The sequence below is a fragment of the Charadrius vociferus genome, unplaced genomic scaffold, assembly GCF_000708025.1.
Source record: "Charadrius vociferus isolate BGI_N301 unplaced genomic scaffold, ASM70802v2 scaffold301, whole genome shotgun sequence".
Taxonomy (NCBI): Eukaryota; Metazoa; Chordata; class Aves; order Charadriiformes; family Charadriidae; genus Charadrius; species Charadrius vociferus.
In genome coordinates, this window is record NW_009646842.1 from 304,501 (window position 1) to 325,094 (window position 20,594).

At 42.4% G+C, this 20,594-nt stretch overlaps 1 protein-coding gene across 1 annotated transcript in view; it reads left to right on the plus strand.

Annotated features, from left to right (window-relative positions):
• Window positions 1-5,075: 5,075 nt before the first annotated feature.
• The window catches only part of CD163 (CD163 molecule), a 41,964-nt gene continuing 26,445 nt past the window's right edge, over window positions 5,076-20,594 (plus strand). The window contains exon 1 of the mRNA XM_009892765.1: window positions 5,076-5,133. Within this exon, the coding sequence (XP_009891067.1) occupies window positions 5,076-5,133 (58 nt within the window). The remainder of the gene's footprint in view (window positions 5,134-20,594) is intronic.

Genomic DNA, 20,594 nt, shown 5'->3' on the forward strand with positions numbered 1-20,594 from the left:
AGTGATTCAGAGAAAAAAGGACAGCAGTCTTAATTTGTTTTCTAAACTGCAGCCTGGCCTCTTTTCCAAGTAATTTGATTCTAGTCATTAGCTCAAGGCAAGAAATGCAAAGGTGTGCTATGTAATTGACAGATCACTACAGGATCTTTCTCTGATTTGCATACCTGTAAGCACAGCTGGAATTTTCATAACTGAAATTCTAGAAAACATGCTACAGACTCTATTTTCAATGCCCATCAGAACATGATTTTAAGAAACAGGAAAACCTATCAATAGTACACAGATACAGCTCATTCCTCACACACCTTCCTGAAATGAACACTACATGTACACACCAACATACACATGCACATGTACGTATTAGCAACTAGGCGTCTTGTACAATGGTTCTTTATACATTTGCATGTGTATATAAAAAAATAAACTGGATAGCTACTTAAATCAAAATATACATCTTTTAAAAGGGCATAGTTTATTCATTAGACTTCATTTTCTTTCATCTTCATGTTGCTTAATTCGTGGACATATGTAAATGCAACTGTTACTCATGCCTAAAACAGCATATCTGATATGGCAGGTTGCGAGAGTCTTACACAAGTCCAATTTTGCTGTTTATTTCAGCCAATTCACTGAGGTCTCTTTGCATCCACCTTCTTACTTTTTACTTAACCAGTGATACCTCTTAGAACAGTATTTTTGTTGCATGAAGGGGAGTTAAAATGACGATACCTACACTTAGCATTTGAAGTATTTTCCTCTATCCTATGAAATGGAATTCTTTTCTTTCTTTTTTGACTCCTGGAACACTCAGAGATGAAAAATGGTATTTCTATTATCTTGAGGTTGTTGCAAAGATATATGTTGAATGAATCTAAAATACAGCATGGACAGAAATTCCAGTTTATTGTGATAGTATGTACATGTTTGTGAAAGCCCAGGAGCTGTTAACATCAGTTCACCCAAAAAGTAAGGAGTGTTGTAACCGCTGTTATCTGGTGTCTTTCATCTTTACTAATGGGTTAATCAAAACACTTATGAGCTGTTGTGTGCACCTGCTTTCTGACCACAGTGAGAACTCAGGTACCAGGGCTACAGGTACTACAGTGAGCTACATATTTACAGAATCACAGAATCTCCTGGAGTGGAAAAGAACTGTAAGATCATCCAGTCCAATCATTAACCTAACACTGACAAGCCCACCACTAAACCATGTACCTAAGCACTATATCTACACAACCATTAAATACTTCCAGGGATGGGGACTCCACCACCGCCCTGGGCAACGCGTTCCAATGCCTGATGACCCTTTCAGTAAAGAAATTCTTCCTAGGAATTAACTTGAGAAGCAGTATTACCGGTCTTATGTATGGGCATCATTATGCGAGCAGGTTTGCTATTCTTGAGGGGTAACTTTTCTCTGGTTGTCGCTACAGTTCTTTACATTTTTGTGACTAGCCAGCAATAATTCATCCTAAACAATGGTAGTGTCGAATATAAAGATACAGCATTGTCACTTGTCACTCTGTTAGGAGCAACAACGATGCTATTTCTGCAAGCAAGAAGAGGACTTAACCCTTACTATTTCCTTTATATAACTTGTTGTAAGAAAGCCAGATTTGAAATAGAAGTCCAAAAAACACTAGAAGAAGCTCCTAAAATTTTCTAGATCTCTCATTACTTATCTTTGAAGTTTACCAGTGCCTTGAGTTTCGGTTCTGCAAGCACCAAGAAGTACTCTATGCTATTTCTGACTTGAATTCTGGTGGAATAAAAAAAAAAAAAAAAAAAAAACCAAAAAAAACCCCAACAAACCAAACCCCAAACAGGTAAAACAGCAGATACATTCACCATGCATTATGTTTGCCCTGCCCACATGCAGCATAAATCGATATAGTTGAGCAGCTTCAAAGATCTTTATCACAGCTGCCTTATTTCTGTTAGTAATTATTAGGAGAGGAATGTGGTTCTCCTCCCTTTCCTAGCTAACTGTCTAGAATACTTCTTCAAAGAAGAGAGCCTGGATTGAGTGTGTTGTGCAACCTGATAACATGCAAACAAACACATCAACAAGATGTTACTAGGCTGTAAGCGTGAAGGGAGTTGGGCAAGTAGGAGGTTCTCTCCACTGGCTTGGTAGAGATGCTTCCTAGTATAATACCAATTGGACACAACAGAGAAAGTGACTGCCACAAGAGGTGGAGTCCTTGTTTCCAGTTCCTTTTCTATGCATGGATTAACAGATTTACATGAAACGTTTGTTAGACAAAAATCCAGTAGAGATGGGGGAAAAAAAACTCAGATGAAATCCTACACATAGGAGCTGAAGTGTCTTCCTGGTAATCTAATTTTATGCTCATGTTTGGGCTACACACGCTTGGCCTATGTTTTTCTGTAGTACAGTCCTAGGTGTTCTTTGTTGGTACATGGGTTATCATTTCCCTATGGGGTTCCTATCACTTTGCCTTACCAAATCAATTTCATACAACCTCCAGAGCCTTGGTTATTGATAATAGCTAGGTCAGCTCTATTCTAGGTGTATGATACTCAATTTCACTTTTATAGATTGTTCAGGCAGCAGTTACAAAGCAGAGGCAGTTTAACTGGCACAGCTTGCAATGAATTTCCAATTTTTTTATTTCCTGTACTTTCTGGGCACAAGATGGAATTGTACAGAAAGATGATACACGGGTTAAACACAGAGAGAGTGAAATGATCCAAACATGATATACAAACAGCCATTCACTGTAGTTTGCATTCTTGTGATTGGCCTTTTACAATCAAAGCTGAGAAATGGAAAATCCTATTGCATCTTTGAGGCTTTCCTGGAGATCCACAACTTCATCTTTATCTGGGTATGTATCTCAAAAGCAGTACTATCATCCTGATTTTAGTTTGATTAGTATCCATGAACAGATGGTACTTGTGAAAGGTGATAAATAATTTTAAGACGGCATCTTGAAAATATGCCTAAAACATATTGTATATAATATAAAAAAAAAACCTCTAAAGATTAGTTAAAAGTGACTAATCATACTTGATGCCAAAATTTGCACTGCTGAAATTATTTCCTTGAGAAGATATAGGCATTCTTCTATTCTCCAAACTTGAAAATGTAAGGATTCAATCAGACATACATAATAGGAGCATTTAAAACTCTTGAATAGATTTTCTCCTTCTGTATATCAATATATGTGACATAAGGGTAAGTGCAAATTTCACTTCCCTTGACAGAAGATTATGCCATGGAGAAAAATATTTACTTTTATGTCATTATGAATTAAGCCACTATTTTTTTAGAATACATTTTGCATTAATAGATAGCTATTCCTAGAGTACATACGCTTCCCTCCTTCACAGTTTCCTCTCTCTCTGTTTCTGTCTCACATACACACCACTCACACCCCTGCATATATGCACATTCATAGTAACCTGTTCAGAATAACGGCTGAGACCAACCCCAGCTGTTTATTCAACAGCTGTGCAACAGTAGCTTTTAGGTCGGTGTTCAGAAAATTCCTAACAAGATCCTTTGTCTCATCAAATATACATATATGTGTATATGTATAGATACATATACCTATATATGGGGAACAAACAAGAGCAGTTAGACATGTGCACACGCCTGCAAAGCTATGATCTTATTGGCGTCACAGAGACATGGTGGGATGGCTCCTATGACTAGAGTGTTGAAATGGATAGATATAGACCCTTCAGGAAGGACAGGCAGAGGAGAACAGGAGGGGGCGTCACCCTCTATGTCAAGGACCAGCTGGAGTTCATGGAGCTCTGCCTGGGGATGGATGAGGAGCCGACTGAGAGCTCATGGGTCAGGATTAAAGGTAGGGCAGGGACAGGTGATGTTATAGTGGGGGTCTAATACAGGCCACTCAACCAGGAAGACCAAGCAGATGAGGCCCTCTATAGACAGATAGGAGCTGCCTCACATTTGCAAGGCCTGGTCCTCATGGGGCACTTCAACCACCCCGATATCTGTTGGAGGGACAACATAAGCAGGGCATAAGCAATCCAGGAGGTTCCTGGAATGTGTTGATGATAACTTCCTTCTCCAAGTGATAGAAGAGCCAACGAAGAGAGGTGCCATGCTGGATCTTGTTGTCATCAACAAGGAGGGACTGGTGGGGAATGTGAAGCTCAAGGGCAGCCTTGGCTGCAGTGACCATGAGATGACAGAGTTCGAGATCCTTAGGGCAGCAAGGAGGACGTACAGTAAGCTCACTAACCCTCGACTTCAGGAGAGCAGATTTTAGTGTCTTGAGAGATCTCCTTGGTAGAGTACCATGGGATAAAGCCATGGAGGGAAGAGGCACCCAAGAAAGCTGGTTAATATTCAAGGATCACCTCCTCCAAGCTCAGAAGTGATGCATCCCAACAAAGAGAAAGTCAGGCAAAAATGTCAGGAGGCCTGCATGGATGGACAATCTCAAACAGAAAAAGGAAGCCTACAGAGGGTGGAAGCAAGGACAGGTAGCCTGGGAGGAATACAGAGAAATTGTCCGAGCACCCAGGATCAGGTTAGGAAAGCCAAAGTCCAGATAGAGTTAAGTCTGGCCAGGGACGTTGAGGGCAACAAGAAAGGCTTCTATAGGCATGTTGGTGACAAAAGGAAGACTAGGGAAAATGTAGGTCCACTCAGGAGGGATATGCGAGACCTAGTCACCTGGGACATGGAGAAGGCTGAGGTACTTAACGACTTTTTTGCCTCAGTCTTCACTGGTATGGGCTCCAACCACAGTGCTCAAGTTGCAAAAGGCAAAGGCAGGGACTGGGAGATTGAGGCAGTGCCCACTGTAGGAGAAGACCAAGTTTGAGACCAGCCGAGGAACCTGAAGGTGCACAAGTCCATGAGACCCGATGAGATACATCTACGGATCCTGAGGGGACTGGTGGATGAAGTTGCCAAGCCGCTATCCATCATTTTTGAGAAGTCGTAGCAGTCTGGTGAAGTTCCCACTGACTGTAAAAAGGCAAATATAACACCCATTTTTAAAAAGGAAAAAAAGGAAGACCTGGGGGTCTACAGGACAGTTAGTCTCACCTCTGTGCCCAGCAAGATCATGGAGCAGATCCTCCTGGAAGCTGTGATAAGGAACATGGAAAATAAGGAGGTGATTGGTGAGAGCCAACATGGCCTCACTAAGGGCAAATTGTGCCTGACAAATTTGGTGGCCTTCTATGATGGGGTTACAGCATTGGTGGATAAGGGGAGAGCAACAGACATAATCTACCTGGACTTGTGCAAAGCATTTGACACTGTCCCGCACAACATCCTTGTCTCTAAATTGGAGAGACATGGATTTGACCAATGGACCAGTTGGTGAATAAGAAATTGGCTGAATAGTCGCACTCAAAGAGTTGCAGTCAACACCTTGATGTCCACGAGGAGACCAGTGACAAGTGGCGTTCCTCAGGGGTCATACTGGGACCACTATATTTATCATCTTTGTTGGTGACATGGACAGCAGGATTGAGTGCACCCATAGCAAGTTTGCTGATGACACCAAGCTGTGTGGAGCGGCCGACACACTGGAGGGAAGGGATTGCCATCCAGAGGGACCTGGGCAGGCTTGAGAGGTGGGCCCATGCCAACCTCTTGAAGTTCAACCAGGCCAAGTGCAAGGTCCTGCACATGGGTTGGGTCGATCCTAAGCACAAATACAGGCTGGGGGGAGAATGGATTGAGAGCAGCCCCGAGGAGAGGGACTTGGGAGTGTTGGTGGACAAGAAGCTCAACATGAGCCGGCAGTGAGCACTTGAATCCCAGAAGGCCAACTGTAGCCTGGACTGCATCAAAAGAAGCATGGCTAGCAGGTCAAGGGAGATGATTTTGCCCCTCTACTTACTTTCTTAAGGTAGAACTGAGATATTTTCAATCTCACTCTTTCTGAATCTTTATTTGATACGTATGGAAAAAATCCTGAAGAGCAAATGTATAATCATGCTCTAGTAAAACTTCACAGCCAAGAATAATTTGTGCTGGAACTCTGTGGAGTTTATCAAAGAAAAGGCTTCCTCCAGATTCCAAAATGCATTTCAAAATTACTTCTGCAAAGTAAATTCCTGTCATCCTTAACACATCGTGAATGTTTACTTGAATCATGTAGAAACCTAGACACTGCGACTGTGTTAACAATGCTACTCACTTCAGTCTAGATGGTCCTTTAGTGTGATTTTAGCTGTGATCCTAAAGAGGTTCTAGTATGGACTGTGACTTGTAACAAATGTCATAAAACATTACTTTGTTATTCATTACTACAGAGCTCCAAAGATACACTATTATAAGTTTATGGAAAGTCAACATTGAAAGACAGTTGTTCTTCATTTTTCTATTTGTGTTCATTGGCTTTATTTCTGTTTCACAATTTTTAAGACTCATAGCTATCATTCTCAATTAACCCAGGTCACAGCATGTTTTAATGGCAACTTGGAACCATGGTTCCTTTCGTCCCTGGTGAATTTCTGCATCTCACTTTTCCCATGTATGAGGTGTGAGGACAGTATAGCCTCCAGCACTACAGGGGGTAGTGCTTTCCTTCCTCAACCCTACAGAAGGCTGTTGCAAGTCTATATGAACACGCCAGAACATGTGTTTGACCCAATCTCCAGACCAGCCAGCATCAGCAGCCCTGGGTGCCTGTCTGTACTTGCTTTTCTGTGTATGTTTGGGGAGGGGTGCGACAGAAAGATATACATGAACTTTCTGGTGAAATTAAGGCCTTGGGTTCAAAACTATGAACGACTTGCAGGAGGTTCGTGGCTTCTCATTCAAAGATCCGGCCATATGATCCACACAGCTCACCAAAAATTGAGGTTATGGGCTACACATAGCAGTGCTGTCAACTCATCCATTCCCCACAAACTGGAAGGACACGAAGTACATCCTGAGGAGGATTTCCTTTTCTAGTATATTCAAGATTGCTGGCAGCTGTGGAAAGGTTTGTTCATGTTAAAAGCTCTTTCCTGTCTCTGCTCAATATTCAGCAAGACAGCTGTCTGGCAAGCTTCTTCAAGGGATTTGGGGTGGTTTATGGGAATGTCCTGTGTTTTCTGGCATGCATATACCATAGTACCATGTGGGTACCTGAAAGAGAGTTCAGAGTGTTTTGGGGCACAGCTATCTCCACAATGGTCTTCAGGAGACACAGAAAAGATGTTCAGGACCACCCATCAGCTTGCAATAGTTTTGTGCACTTTTTGGCCTGTACTGAGGTTTACATTCATAAAGAAACGGTTCTCTATACTGAACCAAACTCTGGATGTTCAAATGTGAGAAGCCGAGGTCCCCCTTCAGCACACTCCTTCATGTGTCTTTGAACTTTAGGGGTCTGATGGGGCTTCCTAGCTTAGCCACCCTTAATGGCTTTGGGATGGCAGAAGTGAAGGATCTGGAACCCTTGTCATCAACAGTTGTCTGGAATTTTCCAACACTAGGGGTTATGTTACGCCACAGCCTGGTGCTTTTGGGTACTGCTAGCCCCTCCACCATACCCAAATAGCTCAGGAAAAGAGTTCAGTGCCACTGTCTACCTCATGCTTACTGGCTTTTTGGAGCAGAGCTGTCCCTGGGCCAGTATCCTTGTTCCTTCAGAAGGAAGTTTGCATCCACGAAGATGCCCCTTCCCAGGCGTTTTTGGGCACAGATGATTCCACTGCATCCCCAGGAGGTCCACAGTAGTGTTTTGGTTTCAGCAGCTGACTGACAAGAATTCTTATGCTTTGCTGGTTTTCTTGTATTTAGAGGTGGTTTGTAGCCAAATTTGGCATTTTTTAGTGTGACACCACCTAGATGAAGATAGAGGTGATCATGGTTTCTTTCTCCCTTTAAGACTCTCTGCCTCTTTATCTAGGGTCATAAGTCAAATCTGAGATCTACTTAAAGAGTGATTGTTTCTTTCAAGTATTTGGTGACGTATTTCCTAACAATAACGTTCTAGAAGTTCAAGAGTGTGTGCTCATTCGGGGTTTCTATATTGTTAGTAGTAAATCTCAGAACTACTTTTTTAACCCTTTTAAGGATCAAGAATCCTGAGACGCAACTAAGTTCATAGGATACGTATACTTCAGATTAATAAGTAAAAATATGTGAAGTGTATCTGGCTAACAGCTATACAAATACACAGAAAGCAATCAGAACAGTGACAAATCAAGAATTTAACCTAATCCCTCTGAATCAGGTACTCCTAAAACCAGTGAAGATTACTAATTTAGTAATTGCACCTGTTGTAAAACACTCAACGGTGATTCAGTTCTTTTTGGAATGCAATGCAAACGAAGGCAGACTACTGCATAAAGGACTACAGAAGTTAAAATGGGGAGCTTCAGGGAAGAGCAGAATTTTGGGATTAAACAACGGAATTTTGGGAATGTAGAGGGTGAATTGACGGATTTTTACAGGGAATGGGAAGGATCATGATATGGAGGAAAATGGAGGAATCAGGAAAAGGGAATATAACAGATGTCATTGCACATAAGCAGTAAACTTGTCTGATCACTACAGACTGTCCTGTCTTCTTATTAAATTCTAACCGCTTTCATGTGAGTATAATCTCTATTTCTTGTGTGTGTGTAGTCTGCCAGCAAACTTCAAGCTGGACTTGCTGATGTGCAGGGTGAGAAGTTTAGGAGCTAGGCACTGGAGAATCTGAGGGTCCAGAGGCCAGCTACCAGTGAGACCTGATCCACTGTTTTTTATCTGTGCCTTCAAATTCAGGGATGAAAGGTTTAAATATTTAGAGAAAAAGTTTAGAAACCTTATCTTACCAAAAGGGACAAACACAGACATGGACACATCACCTCCTTCTTGTTGAAACTTGAAAGAATCATTTTGATCATCAGAATTCAGATCCTAGCATTTAATTAAAAACTAGAGGTGACCTCACAATTCTCTGAAGTAAAGGTCATAGCATACTGCTATGCAATCATTAATGCAACTTTTCAGAAGCCATTGGATCAATTGTTCTCTCATTAGTTGGTTACATAATCATCATGAAATCCTAGATACTTACCTCAAGTTAATTTTACCATATATGGCTTGAAAAAATAGTGATTTTATGACTACTTGGAATTAATAAAAGCTGGAGGGGGAAAAAGTAACAGAGAATCATATCAAAAGATGATTATTTTTAAAGGAAAAATGGTACAGAAAGAAATAATAGCCATAAAAATAAACTACCAAAGTTTCCATGTATAAATTAAAATGTCTCAAAGTGCACCAAAAATATCTGCCTTGGACCACAATTCAAAGAAGTCACTAAAACTTTACTTGGGGACGGGGACAGGGACATTCCATGGATCATAAGATGAAAATACAGTTTATTCTGAAGCTGAAGGACATCTTAACTTTTCTTGCAATATACATCATATCGGCTTGCATGTGAGCCCTCCCTAAAAACAAATTCTGTCAAATATATATATTTCTTTAAAGTAAGTTTTCTCAAATCATAATTTTGCTGGGAAGTTTTTGACTGCCACTTCTCCAGAAGCATTTGGACCCACAAGCCAGTAACAAAACATATGACTAGGTTTTGGAAGTTTTGGAAAAAAATACATTCATAAAGATTCACAAAGGTAAATACCGCTCCAGATGACTTCATTTGAGATGTTTGTTTAAACCATTGTCAGTTTGAGATACAGAGATTAGTTATTCTAAAAGCTCAGGTTTAACTTAACCACAGGATATATCTCATTTCTCTGAAACTCAAAATCCCTCCAGCACAGCCCGAGTAAGGAAGAAAGTGGTTTCCTTCCTAACTGCTTGTTTTCCTTCAGACACCCCCATCTTTACCTTAACATCAAGTGCATTAGCACCATCTCTTAGCTCCATCTATGTTTTATTTCAAGATAACAACAGTTCAAAGACACATATACTTACATAGCCCCAAAGCAAGTTTTGAAGTAGCCTATATTAACTTTGGACCACAAGACATGTTTGTGTGTGTGTTTATCTTCCTCACCCATTTTCATAGACGTATGGGACTGAAGGTCTTAAGACCTGGAGGAAGCTTTTAGAAATGTGTACAGCCTTCTGTATAAAAGGTTCATATTCTGGTTAAATCCATTTAATAGCACTGTAGGACAAATATTTAAGATACAGTGTTACCAACTTAGATAACTAAGATCATATCCTAGGATGCAGTGACTTCTATGTACAAAGATAACATAATTGCATACATACCTGCTGAAAAATGAGCCCTCAAGAACCTTTGTGAGGTCTGTTAGAAGCCCCTGGCATGAGCCCTTTGCTCTGGGACGAGCCTCCCTGCTCTTCTTCTAAACAGGTAACTGTCAGTGAGTGCCTGAGTGTGAGGCAATAATTGAGCATACATGGTAAATAGTTATCTGCTATTAATAATGACAGCTTGATTCTATTAACATTTTAACTAGTAAAGCATCATCTAATAAACATTGATTGTGATCTTTTTCTCCCCTGACTTGAACACCTACCAGGCAAATTTACAATTCTACTGATGAATCCATCCTGTCCTTGCTTGAGTCTTTACGATTAGCACAGACTCATCAGTAGTTGTCTGCCTGAGTCCCATCTGTACCTCATTTGACCAATAAACATTCCATTAATACGGCTCATTCCCTGTCACTGTCCTGAGTCCCTTGCATTTTGTTGGAACAGGGGTGAGTCCATTGTCATCAGGTGAAAATGCTACATGGTCGCTATGAAGGTCTTTTTGTCGACTCTACAGCAATCTTTTTTTGATAATATTCAGATTTACTTCTCTGGATAGTTCCAGGAAACAGGAGAGGTTGTAGTCCTACCACATCTTGCACTATGTATTCTCTATGTTTTTACAGCAAAAGTATAATTGATACAGAAGGTCTACTGTGGTAATTCCTGAATTATGGAGCAAGGGATTTAAGGTAACCACCTCAGTCATCAAGTCTATGCTTGTGTTAACCTTCAGAAATATGCCCAGTAATTCCATTCAGTGATTAAGACCTTTGCTACAAAATTTTCTTTCTGTTACCATTTTTATTCAAAGCTTATTCCAGGACCTCATTTTTCTGATTATTAGAAGCCTCCTTGTGACATCCAGTCTTATATGTCTTCACAGCATCTTTATACTTTTCTTCACATTATACAGTCCTTGTTCTGGTTAGTGTTAACCTGTCTGAAAATACTTAGAAGCAGAAATTTGTTTTGTTCAACCAAAATTTTTTTTTAGTCTTTTCATCACCCTTTGACTGTAAGACAGACTTTGTATTCCTCTGATCATCCTTGAAGGCCTTCTTTGTATTGTTAGAACCCTAGTACATTATTTTGCTACATGTGAGCAAAACTGTTAATTGTAGAAAACATTCTGTAGGGGGATCTTAATAATCCCAATCTGTACTGCAAATTCTCAACTGACACAACCTAAAATTGCGTTTGCCTTGTTTAATAATGGTATGGTTCCTGTTCATTAATTACAGAATGACAAGATCTAGGCATATTTCTTCCTTTTCTGTAGTAACATGTTTCATCCAGTCACGTTACCCTCATCCTTAAGTTATCATCTCCTTCCTCCTTGATACTGTTGATGCATCCTAACTTTGCATCACCAGCCCAGATTACTCTTCCCACTGTCTTAAGGGAACACCATGCTTGTTTCAGTAGACTATCTCAACCATTTTATCTTCCAAAAAGTACTTTTCTTCTATATGGAGTTGTAACAGATCTGCTTTTAAAAATATTTCCCCAGAAGAACAATCTGAGAGCTAACACAAAGGGCTGTTGGTATCACGAGAAGAAGAAGAACAAGAAAGCCCAGAGCCTCATAACAAAAGATTTTGAGTTAAACTCAAAAACTCAAGTCCTAAAATCCATAGTAGAAGAGAGTTTTGAAAGGGTTAATGTTGCAGCAGAACTGGGGTATGATATGACCCAGAAAACAGACATAAAATCTGAAATTAGGAATAGACAAAAGTTACAATCCAGACAATTGCAGGGAACAAAAGGACAGGAGCTTTAAGGGAAAGGGAAACATGGCTCATTGTAAAAGAAGGAACTACTAAAGATTCAGAGTTCTCTCTAAAAGAGGACATAGAGAGCCTCTTGAATATTTATCTACCTTTGCAATACATACAAGCAGAAGTAACAGACAGCATATTAAACACAGCATAGCTTTCTTTATCCCTAATTCAAATAAACCAAGCATTTTGAACAGAAAGGGATATTTGGAAGAACTAGGACAGAAGATATATATATTAAAGACCTGTGATAAGCTGCTTCTAAGAAAGGAAGGAATTAAATGAGATTCACTATGTGTTTAAGAAAACAAACATAAGACAGACATGGAACCTGCCTTTCAATAGTCTGTTTACCATCAAGAAAAGAAAAAAAAAAAAAAACAACACAAAAGAAAAAATAAAAAAAGAAACATTTGAGTTCAGAGAAACTGGAAGACTTGTTCTCTAGACCCTTCACCAGCTTCATTGCTCTTCTTTGGATCTGCTGCAGCACCTAAATGTCTTTCTTGTAGTCAGGCACCCAAAATTGAACACAGTATTTGAGACACAGCCTCACCAGTGCCGAGTACAGGGGGATGATCACTTCCCTAGTCCTGCTGGCCTCTCTATGCCTGATACAAGCCAGGATGCTACTGGCCTTCTTGGCCACTTGGGCACACGGCTGGCTCATATTCAGCTGGCTGTTGACCAACATCCCCAGGTCCTTTTCTGCCGGGCAGCTTTCTAGCCACTGTTCCCCAAGCCTGTGGCATTGCATGGGGTTGTTGTGACACAAGTGCAGGACCCGGCACTTGGCCTTGTTGAACTTCATACCACTAGGTCCATCGATCCAGCCTGTCCGGATCCCTCTGTGGAGCCTTCCTACCCTCAAGCAGATCAACACTTCAGTCCAACTTGGTGTCATCCACAAATGAGGGTGCATTCGATCCCCTCATCCATATCATTGATAAATATATTAAACAGAATTAGCCGCAGTACTGAGTCCTGGGGAACACCACTTGTGACCGGCTGGTAACTGGATTTAACTCCAATCGCCATAACTCTTTGGGCCTGGCCATCCAGCCAGTTTTTTACACAGTGAAGAGTACACTCATCCAAGCCATGGGCAGCCAGTTTTTCCAGGAGAATGTTGTAGGAGACAGTGTCAAACACTTTACTACATTCTAAGTGGGCAACATCCACAGTCTTTCCATCATCCACTAAGTGGGTCATCTTGTCATAGAAGGAGATCAGGTCGGTCAAGCAGGACCTGCCTTTCATAAACCCATGCTGACTGGGCCTGATCACCTGGCTTTCCTGTACGTGGATGGTGTCACTGCCACAATTTTGGCATTTTCAATAATAGGATGGGATACACGGTGCCAGGCTTGCTAACATCAAATGGGGTTTGCCTTTCTGAAAGGGGAAAGAGGGTCTTTGCTCACAAGCTAGCGGGTAGCGGAGCTCATTGATAAAGCTTTAAATTAGACTTGACAGGGGAGGGGGGCAATATCAGGCTTGCCCATGACAAGCTATCGGATGACAGGCAACGTTTAGAGGGACGGGGTGCTAGCGAGGGCCTGCAGCTTGTTGCTCTGAGACGCGCTGGCTACTCTTCAAGGAGGTAGTCAATAGAATCTCCTGGGAAACTTCCCTCAGGGATAAGGGAGCGGAACAGTGCTGGCAGATCTTTAAGGACGCTTTCCATAGAGTGCAAGAGCTCTCAATCCCCAAGTGTAAGAAGTGAGGAAAGCAGGGGCAAGAGACTGGCATGGCTGAGCCGATACCTGCTGGTCAAACTAAATGGTGAGAAAGAGATGCACAGGAAGTGGAAGCAGGGACATGTATCCTGGGAAGAGTGTAAGGATGCTGACCAGTTGTGTAGGGGTGGGGTCAGGAAGGCCAAGTCACAGCTGGAGTTGAACTTGGCAAGGGATACAAATAATAAGAACAAGAGCTTTTACAGGTATGTCATGTAGAAAAGGAAAGTCAAAGAAAGCATGCCCCCTGATGAGTAAGACTGGCAAACTGGTAACAACAGACAAGAAGTGGGACCAAGAAGCCCTCCTATCACAAACTGCTTCAAGCTCTATCTCAGGGCTTTTCAATAGGGCTAAACCAGAGATGTTTATGCACACCATTTCTGAGGCTATTGCTGCCAGAAATTTTGGTAGCGAGGGAGCAACAGAGATGCCACCATCTTCCTCAGCTCTAGTCTCATCAGTACTAGACTTTGCTGAACCTTTCACACAGCAGACCCAGTGGCAGCCTCAGCAGACATTCAGAAGAGGAACTTTCTCTCAAAAACAAAGGTGAGCTGCTAGGCCTGCCATTTGCAATTTCCAGACTATTGCTGCAGAGGAGCACTTAGGTCTTTCCAGCCTTGTCATAGCCAAAGGGATAGCCTGAGGGTGGCTCAAGGCACAGGCATGGCAACATGCGGTGACAAGGGAGCACAGACAGGCATCACCTCCCTGGGAAGTGCCTGGTCTCTCATGCAGCACCTGGAATCATGTCAGCTGCCTCACTGAGATCCACACATTTGGTGGATTGCAATGGAGTGAGAGAAAAGCTGCTTCTCCAGGCAGTGGCTTAGGCCAATGGTATCTAGAACATACGTGGGGACATGATGAAAAGAAGGCAGGGTTGCTATCTTTGTTGCCTGTGCCAACCTGCAGCCTCATCAGAACCAATCTGAAGGAAATAAAAAGTGAAACCAGTTCAGGAATTGATCTCCTGTCCCCACAGGTTCCCTATGTCTACCTGCTGGACAATAGTACCACAGTCCTCTGTCAGTACAGCTGAGGTACCCCTTCTGATTCTCTCCTGTCCCTCTAACTATGACTTTGCTTCACCTCTGTTTCTCAGAAGATGGTCTCTAACAATTGTTTTCCATGTTTACTTTCCCATCCTCTAAAACAGTCTGTACTGCCTCCTTTGTTGCTTACCCTGTACCAGTGTGCATGCCTGGAATCATGCGAAGGCCCCTTTGTAGTCCAGGTGAAGCAGCAGAGAGTTTGCTAATGGGTCTTCTTAGCCATCTCCACTACAACTGCTTCCCAAGAGATCTTCCTCTAGACAGGTCTCTACTGCCAGGTCTTGAAAACTCTTTTAGAGAGAAAGTTTTTTACAGACTACAAGGACAGACTTTTCTTGCTGACTTTCTACTCTATATACCTCATCTTCATGTGCATGGGGAAGGATTCCCCATGCTGCCATGAGGATGAATCCTGGGGCAGGTGTCAAGAATATCAGGGAGCTCTTCAGCTGGTGGAGAGGGAGATGGGAGGGAACCCTGTGGGTACCCCTATACTGCACAATAGCAGGCAAGCTCAAGCACCTAACCTCTGTCTATGGCTCAGGTGCTGGTTCAGCCTCTAGCTTTGCTTTGGCACACTTCAAGGGAAATATGATATAGAGGGAATTAATCCTATGCCATACAGGTGCAAGTCAGTCTGTGCCACTTGACACCAGACCCAGGAATCAGTCCCTGACCAATTTTTACTTAGCACTGTAGACAACACTTGTGCTGACTGCTTCAAAAATGAGATGAGCCTCTAACCACATCCTTCGCTGCTTGCTCCAGATGAAAGCCCCGGTGTCTCCATGGTACTTGGTGAGTCTGTGTGAAAACAGTCCCTACACACCTCTCAGCTATGGGGTCCTGCCACATGAGTTTCCAACTACTCTTGCTGCACAACCAGGGGGTGGTACCCATTCAGCCTGCTTCAAAGCTGTGCTGCAAGAACATCCTTATGTGTGTCAGTTCCCTATGCTACATTTCTTTGCAAAAAGAGGAGCATCAGACAGAAGAGAGAACCCTCTCCTCTCTTCTACCCTACTAATCTCTCACTATACCTCTGACATAAACTGGAGATTTCCTTATGAAACAGTGGGCTGTTTATTGGGCTGCTCCCACCATGTGTGCCCATTTTGCAGGAAGGTAAGTATCTCCTGTGTACGGACACATGATCCTGAGAACAACAAAACTTCACTCTGTTGTGAAGTTTTTCCATATCTACTTTTCTTCTTCCTTTGTTGCAAGCTGGAAAACAGTGGGCTCTGCCACCTCTTAATTTTTGCTTATCCCAAGGAAAACTGAATCAACACCAGATTTTTCTTACAAAAGAACCAACAAGTAATCCTTAGCCAGTAGTTACCCCTAGAGTTGACAACAGGAGCCCCTGGAAGAAGGTTCTGCTTGGGGAGAGTATGTCTTGAAGCATCTACTCATCAAACACAGAAACAGCTGTGAACCAGTATCCTCAGAACTCATGTTCATGTCTGTGAAGTAATATACCTCACTCTGCTCTCAGAATGTACAATAGGGAAGTCAGACAATTAATACTAGTATGATGTTTCTCATGCAGTGCAGGAAATTCTCCATTTTCTTCCTGCATTCTCATGCAATCTAACTATTGGCTGCAAAATTTCAGTTTATCAGGGGTCCTGTGAGGGTCTTCTACCTCTTTCAGATTCTAGACACCAACACCTGTTACATCTTCCTGTCCAAGGGTGTGTGCTAACCAGTGCCCCTGCAACTCCGTATGCAATATGATTTTTAGTTACAGAGTTGTAAAGTCTGTTCTCCAGCACTCAAGGCTGAGTCTTGTCCCCAGCACATTCTATTGTGTGCCTCCAGACCAGGGTTGGTTTTTGTGCATCTTCCAAGACTTTTCTGTCTGGGAAACCAATTCTAAAAGAAACTTCACCAGTGACACAAACCATCCAGAAGTCCCAGAACTCATGTGGAGTGGAAAAAAGACCACCAAGAATTCAGATATATATCTTCGCATTGGGAAAACTGAATCTAAAGCAAATATACTTCAGTATTTCTTCATAAGTCTTGAAGTAGTTCCTAGTCCTCCAGACCCACTCAACTACCTGCTATCAGCTGTCCTTGTTTCCAACTTTCAATTCCCTTTCTTTGCCCATTTTTGCTGTGGTGATCAATTCCTTGAGGATGATAGGGCATCTGCTTCTAAGGCTAACAGTGGGACTACAGTGTGCAAAGCATCAGAGAATACTTCTGAAAAGAGGGGGGATGAACCTCCAGAGGGATGAAACTGATGGCAGAGAAACTTTTCCAAACAGGTATTTAGTTTATGACAGATGAACTCTGCTTTAAAGACAAATGCAAGATTCCTGCGCAGCGTCCCTATTTCCAGGAGAGAAGAGACAGAATTCTCAGCCTGTGATTGGCTTGTAAGTGGCCGGGGAATGAAGTGAAGGGAGACAGTTTGACCGGGGTGGGGCGGTAGGTGGATTCCTTAGAGAAGAAGGAGTTGTTTCATCCATCTGAGGAAGAAGCCGAACTTCTGGATGTGTAGACCAAGATATTTGTGCATAGTGGAGATGGTGCTGGTTTTTCTTCTGCTCTCTGAGCATAGATGGTGTCCCAGAATTCACCTCTATCCAGACAAAGGATACAGTTATGATGGGCTGTGCAATGGTAACCAATGGGTTACTTTTCCGTATAGGAACACTCTGTATCCAAGCCTAGTGAGAAGATCCTTCACAAACATTGCTAGCTGGATAAGGCTGGATGACAGACATGATGTCATTTTTCCATTGAACTTGTCCTTGAATATATGTCTTCTTCTGGTCATTTGAACGGAAGTACATCCTGGTGTGACCTGACATATTCAGGACTTGTTAAACTCATCCTGGGGACTGTGGTTCTTAGGTAAGTCCCCATGCCCACTGGACACAGGAAATCCATGCTGCCAGTCCCAACCCAAGTGAACACTGATCCTGATGCCATCCTTGTCTGCAGTGGGAGAGATAAGAAAAGGAGAGCACCAGCTTCTCACCAGCAGAGCATTCTGGACTTCTAACATCCATGGGCACTGGCACGTACCTGGCTACTTGGTCATAGTGCCTATGAAGGAGACTCTAGTCACCAAGGGCTAGAATGCTGAGAAATAGATCTCACTCCTAGACTTCCTAGAGTGCGTTTAAAATGTCAGTGACAATTCTGTTGATGGCTACTAAAAAAAAAAGAGTGCTGAGTGAAACCACTGAACTTCAATACTGGAACAGACATTATAATGGCTACCTTGTCTATCTCTCATTAACACATCTGTAGTGTTTTTTTCATCACCCTGACCAGATTTCCAATGGAGTGGAAGTGACTTTCTGTTTTTCAGAGGTCTGTATCAAGAAGCAGAAGCAGGCTGCTCTGCAAGGGAAGGTCAGCCAGGAAATGAAGTTGACAGCAAGCCAGGCATGAGGCAGGATCCTCACCAAGGTGTGCAGTCCCATAGTACCTGAACAAGAAGACCAGAATAAGTCTAGTGACTGCAGCCAGGTTAAGTCAGCGGTCCAGGCAATCCAAACAAGACCACAGTAAGGTGGTAGGTCCAAGATCAAGCCATAAAGTCAAGCCAGCAGATCAGCTGACTAAAATCAGTCAGTATCAGCAAAGTTCATGGCAAGGCCCAAGTCTGGTTGCCGTATAGCTCTAGCGGAGACCACAGGCAAGTGGCTGAGCTCCTGAGCAAAGAACGGGCAGCCTCTAGCCAGACTTCCCTCTGCTATTCCTCATGTAGCTCTTTCCACGGCAATGTGACCCAAGGTTACACTGCTGCAAAGTTATACTGAATAGGCAGTCAAAGCCCAGTGAGAAGGGGAAGAGGTTGCAGAGCTTATTGGTGTACTAACGACCTAACAGCTTGGATGTCACTGAACTTGGGATTCTGGATAAACACCAGATAGCTGCCATCAGACAAAAAGAGTGTGTGTGTCAGTGTCATAAAGAGGATTGTGTGTCCAGACTGGTATAAACAGATAGCACTATTCCAGTTGCCAAGAATGAGTCAAGTAGCCACAGTTTGACTAACAGCAGCTTTTATTTCCCTAAATTCATCATTGTGGAGTGAATGAGACAGTGGGCAGAACTACCAGCAATGGTGATACATAACCTGAAACAAAAAGAAACTCAGCAGAGGAAACAGGAAGTCCTTTAATTCGCATCCTAAGGAAGATGGTCTTTCAAGAGCTTCTGCCCATACAGTTCTCCAGTTTTGACCGAATAAGGAAACCCTAAGCAACACTTGCCTCAAAGACAGATCGGGTGTCAACTACATCTGTCGATTTTACAATTGCTCCCAAGGAGACAGATAAGCTACAAATCTAGGGATTTTCTTTGCCTTTTTCTCTTCCAAAGTGAGTCATAAAATGATCAATGTTCTGTACTTTCACATTGCTTTGTCAGGTGAGAAATAACCATTTTGCGTACTGGTCTGCCTGTACTACCAATGTTGGTCCCATAGTAAAATAAGACAATACGAATGATGACATCAGAAGCGCAACAATCCTTCATATATGGTCACAGGCACAATTTTTGAATTTTATTGGAGGTTTTGGTTCTTTCAGATTTGAGATTAATCTGTTGATAATGTCTAAAAAGGTGAACAATATTTCTATTGGTTCCTTCATGTAGTTCGTGCTATCATGTGACTCTATATATTTCCTCCTTTGTGAGACACAGAGAAGTCCTTGCAGAGTCTGGTCTAGGCAGTGCCTAACAGAGAGTGAAGTTTCACCTGTCTACGATCAGAATGGCAACAGAAGGACATCTTTCTACTCCAGTGTTGTGGCTGCTTCTTCTCTCCATTCAGGTCTCCCTGGGTAAGCACATACTTTATTTCACATAAGGCAGCGAGGTAGGAAAATAGCGTAAATTCAATATAAATAGGTTTTTGTTCCATCAACCTGTAAGGTAAAATGTCAAGAAGGTGTTTGAATGCATTTCTGTCTTTGATTCAATCTCCTTGGTGATCCTGAGAGAAAGAAGGGTAAGACATTTGTAATAGTTTTGTATTTTACACAGACATCAGTGACTGGCCGTTCTCATAGGAATTCAAGTCCAAGTTTAGTAAACGGCCAAGCTGTAATGGAAGCCGGCTGGGTATTCTTACTACTCTCTTGCCTTCCCTGTTGAGCTCTGTGTAGACTGAATTAATAACTCCAGGTCTTTATTCAACATCAGTTAAAATTATGTTGCTGCGCTCTGTGTGTCCGCTGGAGTTTGGCTGGGTAACATACCATGCCCTCAGTTGTTCCAGTATATCCGAAGCTTATTGCTATTTGTCCCTCTGCTCTTCTAGAGCTATGTGTACATGTTTGAAGCTGATGATGAGAGCCAGATTCTGGAATCCCCATTTTTTACTCTATGCACATGGAAGTGGCACTACGGCATTGTGACTGGTGGTTGCATCCTCATACGATGAGAACAAGACTTCATGGTTGATACTTTGATGTAGCATCACCCTAGTCTTAAAGGTTCTTACCAGTTGTGTGGATGCAGTCACACTTCAAGTGGACGGGAAGAGAAGGCACAGGCCTTTCTGTGCAAAGGAGTGTGAAGAACAATATTAAATATTTGTACTTAGACATCTTTGTAGCAATGTTTGAGTGTCAACTGAGCAGTATGGTAGAAATAAGAGTGAGTTTTCTGCCAACTTCTTTTTAATAGCAGAGAATAGTACCAGAGTGACTCATTGGCAGATGCAGACAAGAGTAGCTTTACCCTGACACTATAATCAGCACCAGCAATCCATGTCTCTGCTCTGGCAGTACTTGCACTCTCCAAGCTGCCACAGCCCCCTGCTGTTCCCCAGGAAGGGTGCAGC